The 12,879-nt window shown below is 38.7% G+C and overlaps 1 protein-coding gene across 3 annotated transcripts in view; it reads left to right on the forward strand.

Moving 5' to 3' along the window:
- MOSPD2 (motile sperm domain containing 2) overlaps nucleotides 181-12,879 on the forward strand; it is a 64,813-nt gene continuing 52,114 nt past the window's right edge. For 2 of the 3 annotated variants that reach the window (XM_005673413.3, XM_013985901.2), the window contains exons 1-2: nucleotides 181-335; nucleotides 502-571. In XM_005673413.3, coding sequence (XP_005673470.1) covers nucleotides 327-335; nucleotides 502-571 — 79 coding nt within the window. In that variant the 5' untranslated portion in view covers nucleotides 181-326. 3 annotated transcript variants of the gene reach the window in all.

Genomic DNA, 12,879 nt, shown 5'->3' on the forward strand with positions numbered 1-12,879 from the left:
GTGAAAACGAATGGCAGACGGAGCTCGCACGGGCGGAGCTTGGCTGGGGAAGCGCCCGCGATCCGCCGGCTGACGGTCGCGGGGTGGGGACCGAAAGAGAAGCGAATGGAAAGCCACGCTGAGGGCCTGGTACCGCCTGCAGACCCAGGCGGCCGCACTGGATTGGGCGGCGTGGCGGTGCTTCCGCCCGCCTTCCCTTGTCACGCGACCGCCTCCACGTCCCGCCCTTCCTTCTACCTACGGGCCGGCTTGGCTAGTGATGAGATATTTGGATCTCAGCTGTGGAAGCGGTGACGGCAGCTGCGATCACGTCCGCGAGCGCAACCATGGCCGAGGTGAGGAGCAGACCGCACCGTGTGCTGCCGCCCCCCCTCCCCAAAGCGGATCCGGAAGCCGCCTCTGAGGCCCGGGGGCCGCGCGCCCAGGTGCAGGTGGGCTGGGCTGAAGGGAAGTGGGGTGGTGCGCGTGGTGTCCGAGCGTTTTTTCGTGTCTCCCTTCTAGTACCAAGCCCAGAATAAACCCAAGCTCATCGCTGACGTCCGACGGAGGTTCGAAGCTGAGTATGTGGCAGGTGAGTTCTCGGCGTTAAGGCAGGTGTGCAGTGAGCGTCCCCAACTTTGCTGGGGATGTTTGAGGGTGTCTCCGTGGGAGGCGTTAGGGACCATTTCGGTCCTCACGGGGGACCGTGCGGTAAACGTTTCCAAGTTTTTTTCTCTGTAATATGGCACGTATACTGATTGGGCAACTGATACGCCCATTGCTTCCTAAAGGGTTAATGCAAGTTGGAAATTTGTGTTTCTAGCCTCTGGAGTTTCTGGAACTTGCAGGACACTTGACATTGCGCAGTCCACGTTTCCTCTGCTGACCTTTCACCAGCAAAAATCGAGAAAATGAACCTGAAAATGGCCGTAATACTATTCACGTGTACTTAATTGGGGATCCAGATTCCTTGGATATTTTGCTTAATTGCACTTCATACAACCCAGCACGCTATCCACAAAGTAGGCCTGCCTGTGCTGGAACTAGTTCTTATCTTTTCATCCCACACTGTACCTAGCAAAGTATCTGGGTGTCCAGAATTGATTTCTTAGGTGAACGTTCCGTGTCCTGATGTCATAGATACCTGAGTTGTCGGATATTTAAGTGTTGATTTCATCCTTGTATGGTAATTTTGAAAACCATGCAGGATAATTTATTATAAATATGGAGTAAATAGTCTAACCACTTAATAGCTTGCTTGTCTTTCCTGAGCCCCTGATTCCCTATCTGTGAAATTCAGATCATTAGGTTAGGCAGATTAAACAGAAGCATATATCAAAGTGTGTGGCACAGGCTTAGCACATAGTAGGCTCTCAGTATTTTGCCTCAGTAGTCGTTTTGGTTCCTGTGCAAGGAGTCCAGTTTCCATATCTTGACTCTAGTGCTGAGCAGAGGTTCCCTGAAACCTGAGACTGCCCTAGATTACATGTCAGTTGATGACCTAGAACAAATAAAGAAATCTGTTCCGAATAACTTGGTAAGTCTTTTAATCCCTCCCTGTCAGTTTTCTTCACGTCCCAAACATTGTACCAGAGAGTTGCAAAAGCACTCTGTTCACTTTTAGCCCAGAGATCTCATTTCTAATAATATAACTACTTCCAGGAAAGACAGAATTCTGGAGGTATGTTCTATAGAAATGTAACTCTCATAGCTGCAAGGTTTATAATATTTTAAGAAGTGACCCAGAACTTGAGCTAGTGTGCTCCCCAAGAGTTACTTACTTGTGCCCAACGGAGGAAGCAGAATAGAGTCAGAAATTGAGCAGTAGGTAAGATCTTAAAGGTCTCATTGGTCCAGCCTTCTCAGTTTTCCAGTGAGAAAAGTAAGGTCTAGAGAGATTAAGTGATTTGCTCCAAGTCCCTGGTGTTAGTGGCTAGGCCAGGGCTGGCGAATTCACTGTAGAAATCTTTTGGTAACACCATCATGTCTAATTAAATTGTCACTTCTCAGCTTGAACAAACCCCTGTCGTACCTTGCCACTGTGTCTAGAATAAAAATCCCAGTTCTTTATGGTGGCTTACAGTGCAAGGCCATGCCCACCCCTCCATCCTCACTTGTTGCTACTCTTCTTGCTTGGTACACTTTTCGCCACCGCCTACAGTAAGAAACATGTTATACATTGCAACCAAGTACACGCTCACATGCATACGTGACCGAAGCAAAAGTTCATTAAGGAATACTTAGGCTGGAAACCTATGGCCCCCGATACAGTGACCCACAAAATTGACATTACAACCTACAAACATGACCCACAGTTGGAAAAACATGACCAGCCACACTGTTTCTTTGATGCTCTTCAAACAGACGGAGTCGCTTTCCTTCTCCGAACCTCTCCACTTCTCTCTGCCTAGAAGGCTCTTGACAGGTAGTGAGCACAGCCAGGTTCTCCTTTTCTTTTCCATCTTGGTTTAAATGTGTCAGAGAGGCCTTTGCCAATTATTAAATAGCCTCCCTGTCTTGTCTCCTTTCCAGCTCTTACCGTAACCTGTAATTATCTGGTTCATTTGTTTACTGTCCATTTCCTGCAGTAGAATATATTTGAGTCCGGGGCAACCTGTGGGCATTGAGGGCCGGGTCTGACTCACCTCTTTGTACTTAGCACATTCTCCATACATAGTCATAGATTGAATACACCAGCGCTTAAACATACGCATATCTGTATTAAGAGTTGGCCCAACCATCTCTCCTCCCCCAACCAAATCTGGCAAAGAGCACCCCTCACAATATGTCTCATAAAGGCCAGTGATATTTCAGAGTCAAACACCGCTGGCATTAAGTGGAGGGCGGCTTTTGTCACACTTGGGTATGTGTAAAGGTATGCGGGTGAGTTATCTACATGGCCGTTGCAAATATTTTTTTACTTTTTTGCTTTTTAGGGCCACACCTGTGGCATATGGAAGTTCCCAGGCTAGGGGTCAAATTGGAGCTGCAGCTACAGTCCTATGGCACAGCTACAGCACCCCCAGATCTGAGCCACGTCTGTCACCTACACCACACCTCACAACAACTCCAGATACTTAACCCACTAAGCAAGGCCAGGGATCAAACCCATGTCCTCATGGATACTAGTTGAGTTCATTATCGCTGAGCCACGACAGGAACTCCACAATTTGCATAGAAAAGGAAAATGAAACTGCCTTAAAGACTTTCTCCCCTTAAAAGTTTTGGTTGTTTCCTAAAATAGGGCACCAGGCAAAGGCAGAGTAGGAAACTGGTGAAAAGGGTTTTTTGATTTGCCTACATTCTCCCTTTCAAATTTACTTTTTAGAAACTAACGCAGGTGTTGAGAACATCCACTTTCCTCCTTCCGCGCTCTTTTATTTCACCCTTTCTAGTGTTGTTAACAATATTTTGTTTAGAAGAGGCTTAAGACCGACTTGAGCCAACGTGATGTTTCTCCTAAAGAAAGATATTTATTATCTGCAAGTCTATCACTTTACACCCTGGCCATACTCCAAAACCTCTTTTGGAGGCAGGTTCTTGGGAATTCCAAGCATGTTTTTGTTTCCGCAGAAATTAACTTACCAATTATGGATGGATTTATAGTTGCCAAAAGAATGAAATCTAAATCCGTAATTGTTGTATGCACTCCTAAGGGGCCTTTTTCTTCACTTATTGTTTCTGTGAGAAATTTCATGCTGTCTCAAGTGAGAAATATTTCCCGTTCTCTCTTCCTCCTTGTGGCCAAGGCAAAAGACTAATCCCTTGTGACATTAACTTACTCAGTTCCTCACATACTTATTATGTGCTTAATTCTGGAAAGAAGCATGTCAATATTAGAGAAAGAGCCAAAGGATCAAGCCCCTTCCTGAACGACTACAGTCTAGTAGAGGCATTCAGACAGAGCTAACTATTAAAGGCAAGTTCTAGCAAGAGGAGTAAGTGCCAAAATGACTTCTGTAGGAATCAGAGACCAAGAAAAATCACATCTAGTTGGGATGACTGGGAGAGCATGGAGTTGGAAAAACTTCACAGAAAAGGTGGTGTTTCTCAGGAACTTTGGAAGGTGCTAGAACTCGGCCAGGTAGAGAATGCGATCCAGGTGGATCCAATAGTCCGAGCTGAGGTGCTGAAGTGGAAGGTAGGGGGCATGTTCAGGAAGTCACAGACGCCCACTTAGACGAGCCTTTACGAATCAACAGTGGGAATCTAGAGTGGGGAGCCTTGGACACCGAAGTGACGTGTATGTGCTTTAGTTTGAAAAGCCACTGAGAGGTTTGTGGGTCTCATTATTTTAGGTTTTATTTCTGACTCTGCAAGTATAGGAACTCATTTAAATAAATTTGGGTGATACCAAAAACAGTCCAGAAAATCTCCCATAAGCTTATCATCCAGAGAAAACTCTTCTAAGAGTGGATGAATTTTTTTCTGGTATTCTATGCATAATAAATAGTTAAAAGATCACTTTGGATGTAATGCATTGCATTTTTTATTGACATGATCTTATTTCTCTATTATAAAGTAAGCAATGTTTTACGTTACTACTTAATATTCAATTCTATAAATAAAAGATCATTTGCGTATCTTTTAACTAGTTTCTTTTTGGACATGTAGGTTCTTTCTAGTTTTTTGTTACTTCAATTTTTTTTTTAGTAGTTTAGATTATTTCCTGAAGAGTCATGTCTAGAAGTAGAATTACTGGTTTTAAGAGGGTATATATTTTAAAGACACTTTGTAATATGTGTGAAACTTTTCTCTGTAAAAGTTACACCAAGATTTATTCCCACCAGCACATATGAAAGTGTTAGTGTAACCACAGCCTCACTCATGCTAGGATCATTTCTTAACTCATGCTTCTTTGTTTCAGTTTGCATTTGATTACCACTGAGAGTAAACTTCTTTTCATATTTTTACATCCATTTTTAGTCTAAAAATTCTTTTTCATTAGTACAGTTTTTAAAATTGGTTTGGACTTTTCTTGTTGATGTCACTTTGACTTTTTTCATTTTTTTTTTTTAACGTATTCAAATTACCCATTCCTGGAGTTCCCATCGTAGCACAGTGGAAACCAGCCTGACTAGTATCCATGAGGATGAGGGTTCGATCCCTGGCCTCACTCAGTGGGTTAAGGATCCGGCATTGCCATGAGCTGTGGTATAGGTCTCAGATTTGGCTCAGATCTGGCGTTGCAGTGGCTGCGGCATAGGCTGGCAGCTGTAGCTCTGATTAGACCCCTAGCCGGGAAACTTGCATATGTGGCCCTAAAAAGCAAAAAAAAAAAAAAAAATCATTTTTGGCTTCTTCCATTGCTATTAAATAATTTTCTCCCATTCAGTAACTTTCTAGTCTTTTAATTTTAGTTTTGACTTGGCTTATTGCTTTTTTATATTTTGAAATATCTTTGCAAAATGTATATCACATAAATTTAAAAACTCGCATGTACTCACCACTCAGCCAAGGAAACAGAACTTTCTGTGTATCCCCAGCCCTGCCATTCGTGGAGCAGCTGCTTGTCCAGCATTTGCTGTTGCTCACGCTCTTGCTTTTCATTAGATTTACCCACTTAGGATGTATTCCTCCCCAGCACTTTACTAGGTTTATTTCAAGTTCAAAAAAGAGGTAAAAGCTGAATATATTTTTCCATGAATGTAATTGATTCCTTTTTATCACTGTGTTGTAGTTACGTGGAATGAAAATACCAGTTGATGGATGTGGGGGTCTTTGTAGATTTTGTACCTAAAAAGATACAGGGCTGCTATAAACACTCTTACACATATCTGGTGCCTAGACTCTGTGTAGGGCAGTGGTTCTCAAAGTTGGTCTAGGAGCTATATTTCCTTAAGACCATATCAAGGAGTTTAAAAGTCAAAACTATTTTACAAAGAGTAACACTGAGACATTTTCCTTTTTCACTGTCATTCCTTCACAAGCATACAGTGGCCTCTTCCCAGAGGTTACATGGCCTGTGTTGATACCATTGGTGAAGGATGATAGAATATGTGCTCGTGTGTCCTTATGTTTAAAATTTTTCTCAGTTTAATACCAAATATAGTAACTACCAGTAAATATAACCTGTATAACCAAAAAAGCTCTTTAGAGCCTTCAGTTATTTTTAAGAGTGTAAAGGGGTCCTGAGACCAAGGAGTTCAAGAACTGCTGCTCTAGTTTGTAGCCAAGAGTGAAATGGATGGGTTGTAGAATAGGCCGCATGGTCCACTTTACTAGGTAAATCTGAACTAGTTTTCAAAGTGATTGCACCCATTTTCATTTTAACCAGCAGTTTTGTGTGTCCTTACTTTTCTTTACCATAAAATCTGGCATTGTTCGTGTTTTGTTTGTTTTGTTTTGTTTTTTTAATTTTTGCCCATCTGATGAGGGTGTTGGGATCTCATTGTGATTTTAATTTGCATTTCTTTGTATCTTTATGGGGCCATTTGGTTTCCACTTATGACAGTCACTTCTTCAGGATCTTCTTGGCCCTTTGTTGTTCCATAGAATCAGCTTATCATATTTCTGCAAAACAAACAAATGAAACCTTTGTTGGGATTTTGAGTGGAATTGTGTTAAATCAGAAGGTCAATTTTGGGAGAGTTGACATTGTCATGGTTAAGTCTTCCTCTTCAAGAACCTGGTACACCTATCTGCCGAACTCTTTTCTTATTGAAAGATTTACAGTTTTCGCCATAAATGTTAACCCACATTTGTTAAATTTATTTCTGGATACTTTGTATGTTTTATTTTTGCAGTGGTTTAAACAGTCTCTCTTAAGAATTTATTTTCTAAATGATTTTTGCTGCTTTGTAGAGAGTACATTTGACTTTTTTACATTAATACTGGACTCAGAAATCTTACTAGCTCGTAATTAATTTTGATAATTTATCTCTAGATTCCTTTGGGATGTCTGTGTAGACAATAATATCACCTTGAAAACATGAGTTTTCTTTCTAACTTTTGAACTTTTACAACTTTAAATGCTTCACTTTACACCAGCTGGAACTTTTAGAACACTCTTGAGTTGAAGCAGTGATAAAAGCCTCCTTGTCATATTCCAGATCTTAGAGAGAAAGCCTGGAATATAATCTCTGTAGATAGCCTTTATCAAAATGAAGAAGTTTCCTTCTTTTCCTGGTTTGCTAGGGGTTTTTTTGTTTGTTTTCTTTCGTTCCCATCCCAAATGAGGGTTGAATTTTACTAAATTCATTTTCTTCATCTGTAGCACATATGTATTGTATCTAAAGAGACATTCTCTTGTTTTTTCTTTTAATCTGTTAGTATGGTAGATTATATTAATCAGGGTTTTAAAATATATTGCTGTAGTCAGCTGATATTTTGCGAGTTTTGCATCTGTATTCAAAAACTGGCCTTTAATTTTCATTTTTTGTACTTTTCTTATGTGACTTTAGCATCAAAATTACATGGGCTTCATAAAATGAGTTGAGAGTGTTCCTCTTCTACTCACTGAAGGATATAGGCATTATGTAGTTGTAACCTGATTCCTTATATTCACCCTGCCTCCAATTTATTATTGTTTATGGTATTAGTGTTTACATACCATTTATTTGCCAATACCTTTATCATTCCTTCTTAAGTGCCAGATCTGGTATTTGAGATTGTTACTGTTTCATTTTAAGTGTAACCCTTAGGTTTTTCTTTGGCAGGGTCATGGTGGCAAACTCTTAATTTTGAAAATGTCTTTATTTTATCTTTTTTAAAAAATTAAGCAATCTTAATTTTATTGCAACTAATAATTTAACCTCGAGGAATACCCATGTCTTATTAGGCTGAGGGAGACAAAGAGGTTAGAGAAGTAGAACAACTTTAGTATTGTAGATGATTTCAGAAAGGAGAATTTCAAGGACAGGAAAATCAGCAGTGAATGGAAGGAACCGCTGTAGGTAAAGGGTACATGAAACAGGAATTGTTCTTATCAGCCTCCCTCTCTGAAAAGGAAGGGTAGAAGGAAAGTGACATTTAAAATATAACTACACTACTGGATGTTTTAAATAAACTCTCTAGATTATGAACCACCCAAGGGATTCGCTCAGGCTTTATTCGTCTTTGTGTCTGCAATATCTAGCTCTCTTTTCAGCTAACATTTGGTGGATGATCATAAATTAGTTCTTGTAGCTAATGAGTTACGTATTATTTCCCAAGAGAGGAAGACTTTAAAAGATAGATAGATTAGGTAGATGGACAGACAGACAGACACTTAATTCTGCTCCAGTATTCTCAAGGTCAACGTTTTAAAGGTAATCAGAATAATAGGAAGAGATCTTAAGAGTTTATCAGTTTTTATCCTTGTCACACATATAAAACTACCAAGCCTCTAACGTAGTGAATATAGTATAATATTATAACTTTACATGATGGGATAGATATTTGTGCTCTTGGAACTTTTAGAAACATTCAGCACATATTAAGTCATAAAGGAAGTCCCAGAAATTCCGAAGCAGCTAGATCACGCAGACCATGTTCCCACTCCATTAAGCAGCTAAATGAGAAGTCACAATAAAAAGGTACTCAAAAACAAATCAAAAGTAAGGAAACTTAAAATAACACCTCTAAATAACCCATGAGTTAACAATTTCCCGGCAATGTGTATAATTCTTACTTCTCTTAAATAACTCATAGGTGAAAGAGGATATGACAACAGAAACTAGAGACTACTTAAAGCTGAACAGGAGTCTTAGATTCATTTATTAGAAAACAGGGCCCAAATAAAAATCAGCAAAAGAGTCCATTCAAGAAGCTAGAAAATGAACAAGAGTAGATACAAAGAAAGTACAAGGAAAGAAGAGCAGATACTCATGGTATAGGAAAAAAAGAGATAGTAGATGTAATAAGGGTAGGTTGGCTTTTTGAAAGAACAAGTAAAATATATAAACCTAGGGTAACTGATTAAGAAGAAAGGGCAAAAGTGAAGGCATACTCTAGGACTAAAAAGCAGATCGAATTTCAGATGTGGTAGAGATTTTTAATCATGAGAGAATACAAAGACCAGCTTTATCAGAGTAAGTTAGAAGACTTAGATGAAGTAGAAAACTTTCTGAAGAAAAGGAAAATCATCCAAAAGTTGTCTCAATAACAAGTAAAAAAACCTAACTAGATCAGTGACTATTAAAGAAATAGAATTGATGGTCATAGCCTTTTAGCACTCTCCCTGTCCCACCATCACAAAGGCACACATGTACAACATGTACACATAAGGCCCAAGTGCTTTTGTTGGTCCCAGGACTGCAAAGATAATTCACAGTCAGAAAATTCAGCAGAGGAACTAACCACATTAACAAAATGCTTCTCGTTGAAATTTTTTTTTCTGTTTTCTTCAGCTATCTTTTCTTAAAAATTTTATTGGAATATAACTGACTTGCAGAATTGTGTTAGTTTCAGATGTACAGCAAAGTAAATCAGTTATCCATATACATATATATCCATTCCTTTTCAGATTCTTTCCCCATATAACTTATTACACTGTATTGAGTAGATTTCCCTGTGCTATACAGTAGGTCCTTGTTATTTATCTAGTTTATGTATTGTACTGTGTAAATGTCAGTCCCAGCCTTCTAATTTATCCCCCTCCCCATTTCCCCTTTGGTAGCCATAAGTTAGGTTTCAAAATCTTTGAGTCCCTCTCTTTTGTAAGTTCTTTTGTATTCTTTTTTTTACATTCTACATATTACTGATCCCATAGGATATTTGTCTTTCTCTGTCTGACCTCACTCCGTATGAAAATCTCTAGATGTATCCATGTTGAATGCAAATGGCATCATTTCGTTCTTTTTGTGGCTGAGTAATATTCCGTTGTATATATGTACCACATCTTCTCTATCCATTCCTCTGTCAATGGACATTTAAGTTGCTTCATTATCTTGGCTGTTGTAAATCATGCTGCAGTGAACATTGGGGTACATATATGTTTTTGAATTATGGTTTTCTTTGATAGATGCTCAGGAGTGAGATTGCTGGGTCATATGATAGCTGTATTTGTAGTTTTTAAGGAGCCTCTATACTTTTCTCCTATAGTGGTTACACCAGCTTCCATTCTCACCAACAGTGTAGGAAGGTTCCCTTTTCTCCACACTCGCCAGCATTTTTGTTTGTAGACTTTTTGATGATGGCTATTCTGACTGGTGTGAGGTGATACCTCAGTGTAGTTGTGATTTGCATTTCTCTAATAATAAACAAGGTTGAACATCTTTTCATGTGTTTTTTGGCCATCTGTCTTTGGATGAATATCTATTTAAGTCATCTGCCCATTTGTAATTGGGTTGCTTCATTTTTAAATATAAAACTGTATGAGAAGTTTGTGTATTTGGGAGATTAATCCCTTGCTGGTCATTTCATTTGCAAATATTTTCACCCAGTCTTTAGGTTGTCTTTCCAATTTTTTTATGGCTTCCTTTGCTATGCAAAAGCTTTTAAGTTTAATTAGGTGCCATTTGTTTATTTTTGTTTTTATTTTCATTACTCTAGGAGGTGGATCAAAAAAGATAGTTGCCATGATTTATGTCATAGTGTTCTGCCTATATTTTTCTCTAAGAGTTTTATACTATCTGGTTTACATTTAGGTCTTTAATCCAGTTTGAGTTTATTTATTGTGTATCATGTTACCAAGTGTTCAAATTTCATTTTTTTTTCATGTAGCTGCCCAGTTTTCCCGTACCACTTATTGAAGAGACTGTTTTCTCCATTGTGTATTCTTGCCTCCTTGGTTGTAGATTGACCATAGGTGTGTGAATTTATTTCTGGGCCTTCTCTCCTGTCCCACTGATCTATGTTTCTGTTGTTGTTTCAATACCATACTGTTTTGATGACTGTAGCTTTATTAAAGCTCTGTAGTATGGTCTGAAGTCAAGGAGCCTGATTGCTTCAGCTCCATTTTTCTTTGTCCAGATTGCTTTGGCTATTCAGGGTCTTTTGTGTTTCCATACAAATTTTAAAGGTTTTTGTTGTAGTTCTGTGAAAAATGCCATTACTACTTTAATAGGTATTGTGCTGAAACTGTAGATTTCCTTGGGTATTGTAGTCATTTTGACAATATTGATTGTACCAATCCAAGTGCATGGTACATCTTGCTATCTGTTTGTGTCATCTTTGCTTTCCTTCATCAGTGTCTTGTAGTTTTCAGAATACAGATCTTTTGCCTCTTTAGGTAGGTTTATTCCTAGGTATTTTATTCTTTTCGATGCAGTGGTAAATGGGATTGTTTCCTTAAGTTCTTTTTCTGATCTTTCATCATTAATGTATGGGAATGCAAGAGATTTTGTTCATTTTCTGTCACACAACTTTACCTAATTCATTAATGAACTCTAGTGGTTTTCTGGTAACATTTTAGGATTTTTCTATATCTGAAAACAATGAGAGTTTTACTCTTTCTTTCCCAGTTTGGATTCCTTTTATTTCTTTTTCTTCTCTGATTGCCATTGGTAGGAGTTTCAAAACTGTGATTGAATAAAAGTGTTGAGAGTAGATATCCTTGTCTTGTTCCTGATCTTAGCAGGAAAGCTTTTAGCTTTTCACCATTGAGAATGATGTTAGCTGTGGGTTTTCATGGACGGTCTTTATTATGTTGAGGTAGGTTCCCTCTGTGCCCACTTTCTGTAGCATTTTTATCAGAAATGGCTATTGAATTTTGTCAGAAGCTTTTTCAACATCTATCGAGGTGACCATACAGGTTTTATTCTTCAGTTTGTTAATGTGGAGTATCACATTGATTTGTTAATATTGAAGAATCTGGAATAAATCCCACTAGATCACGGTGTATGATACTTTTTGTTTGTTCATTTGTCTTTTTAGGGCTGTACCACTGGCATATGGAAGTTCCCAGCCTAGGGGTCGAATCAGAGCTGTAGCTGCTGGCCTATGCCATAGCCACAGCAACAGAACATAGGATCCAAGCCACGTCTACAACCTATACCATAGTTCATGGCAATGCTGAGTCCTTTACCCACTGAGCAAGGCCAGGGATTAAACCTGCCTCCTCATGGATACTGGTTGGGTTTGTTACCACTGAGCCATGACAGAAACTCCATACTTTTAATGTATTGTCGGATTAAGTTTGCTAATATTTTGTTAAGGATTTTTGCATCTGTGTTCATCAGTGATGCCTGTAATTTTCTTTTTTTGTGGTGTCTTTGTCAGATTTTGATATCGGGGTGATGGTGGCCTCATAGACTAAGTTGGGAGTGTTCCTACCTTCCTCTGCAGAATTTTGGAAGAGTTTCAGAAGGATAGGTGTTAACTCTTCTCTAAATGTTTGGTAGAATTCACCTGTGAAGCCATCTGGTCCTGGACTTATGTTTGTTGGGAGTTTTTAAATCACAGGTTCAGTTTGAGTACTTACATTTGATCTGTACATATTTTCTGTTTTATCCTGGTTCGTTCTTAGAAGGTTGTACCTTTCTAAGAATTTGTCCATTTCTTCTAGGTTGTCCATTTTATTGGCCTATAGTTTCTTGTGGTAATCTCTTACGATCCTTTGTATTTCTCTGAGGTCAGTTGTAAATTCTCCTTTTTTCATTTCTAATTTTATTGATTTTGAGCCCTCTCCTTTTTTTTCTTGATGAGTCTGGCTAAAAGTTTATCAACTTTGTTTATCTTTCCAAAGAATCAACTTTTAGTTTCACTGATCTTTTCTGTTGTTTTCTTTATTTCATTTATTTCTGCCCTGATCTTTATGATTTCTTTCATTTTACTAACTTGTGTTTATTTGTTCTTCTTTCTCTAGTTGTTTTAGGTGTAAGGTTAGGCTATTTATTTAGGATTTTTCTTGTTTCCTGAGGTGAAATTGTATTGTTATAAGCTTCCCTCTTAAAACTGATGTTGCTGCATCCCAGAGGTTTTAGATCATGGTATATCTTCATTGTTGTTTGTCTCTATGTATTGTTTTATTTCCTCTTT

This window comes from Sus scrofa, chromosome X, assembly GCF_000003025.6.
Source record: "Sus scrofa isolate TJ Tabasco breed Duroc chromosome X, Sscrofa11.1, whole genome shotgun sequence".
In the NCBI taxonomy this organism is placed as follows: domain Eukaryota; kingdom Metazoa; phylum Chordata; class Mammalia; order Artiodactyla; family Suidae; genus Sus; species Sus scrofa.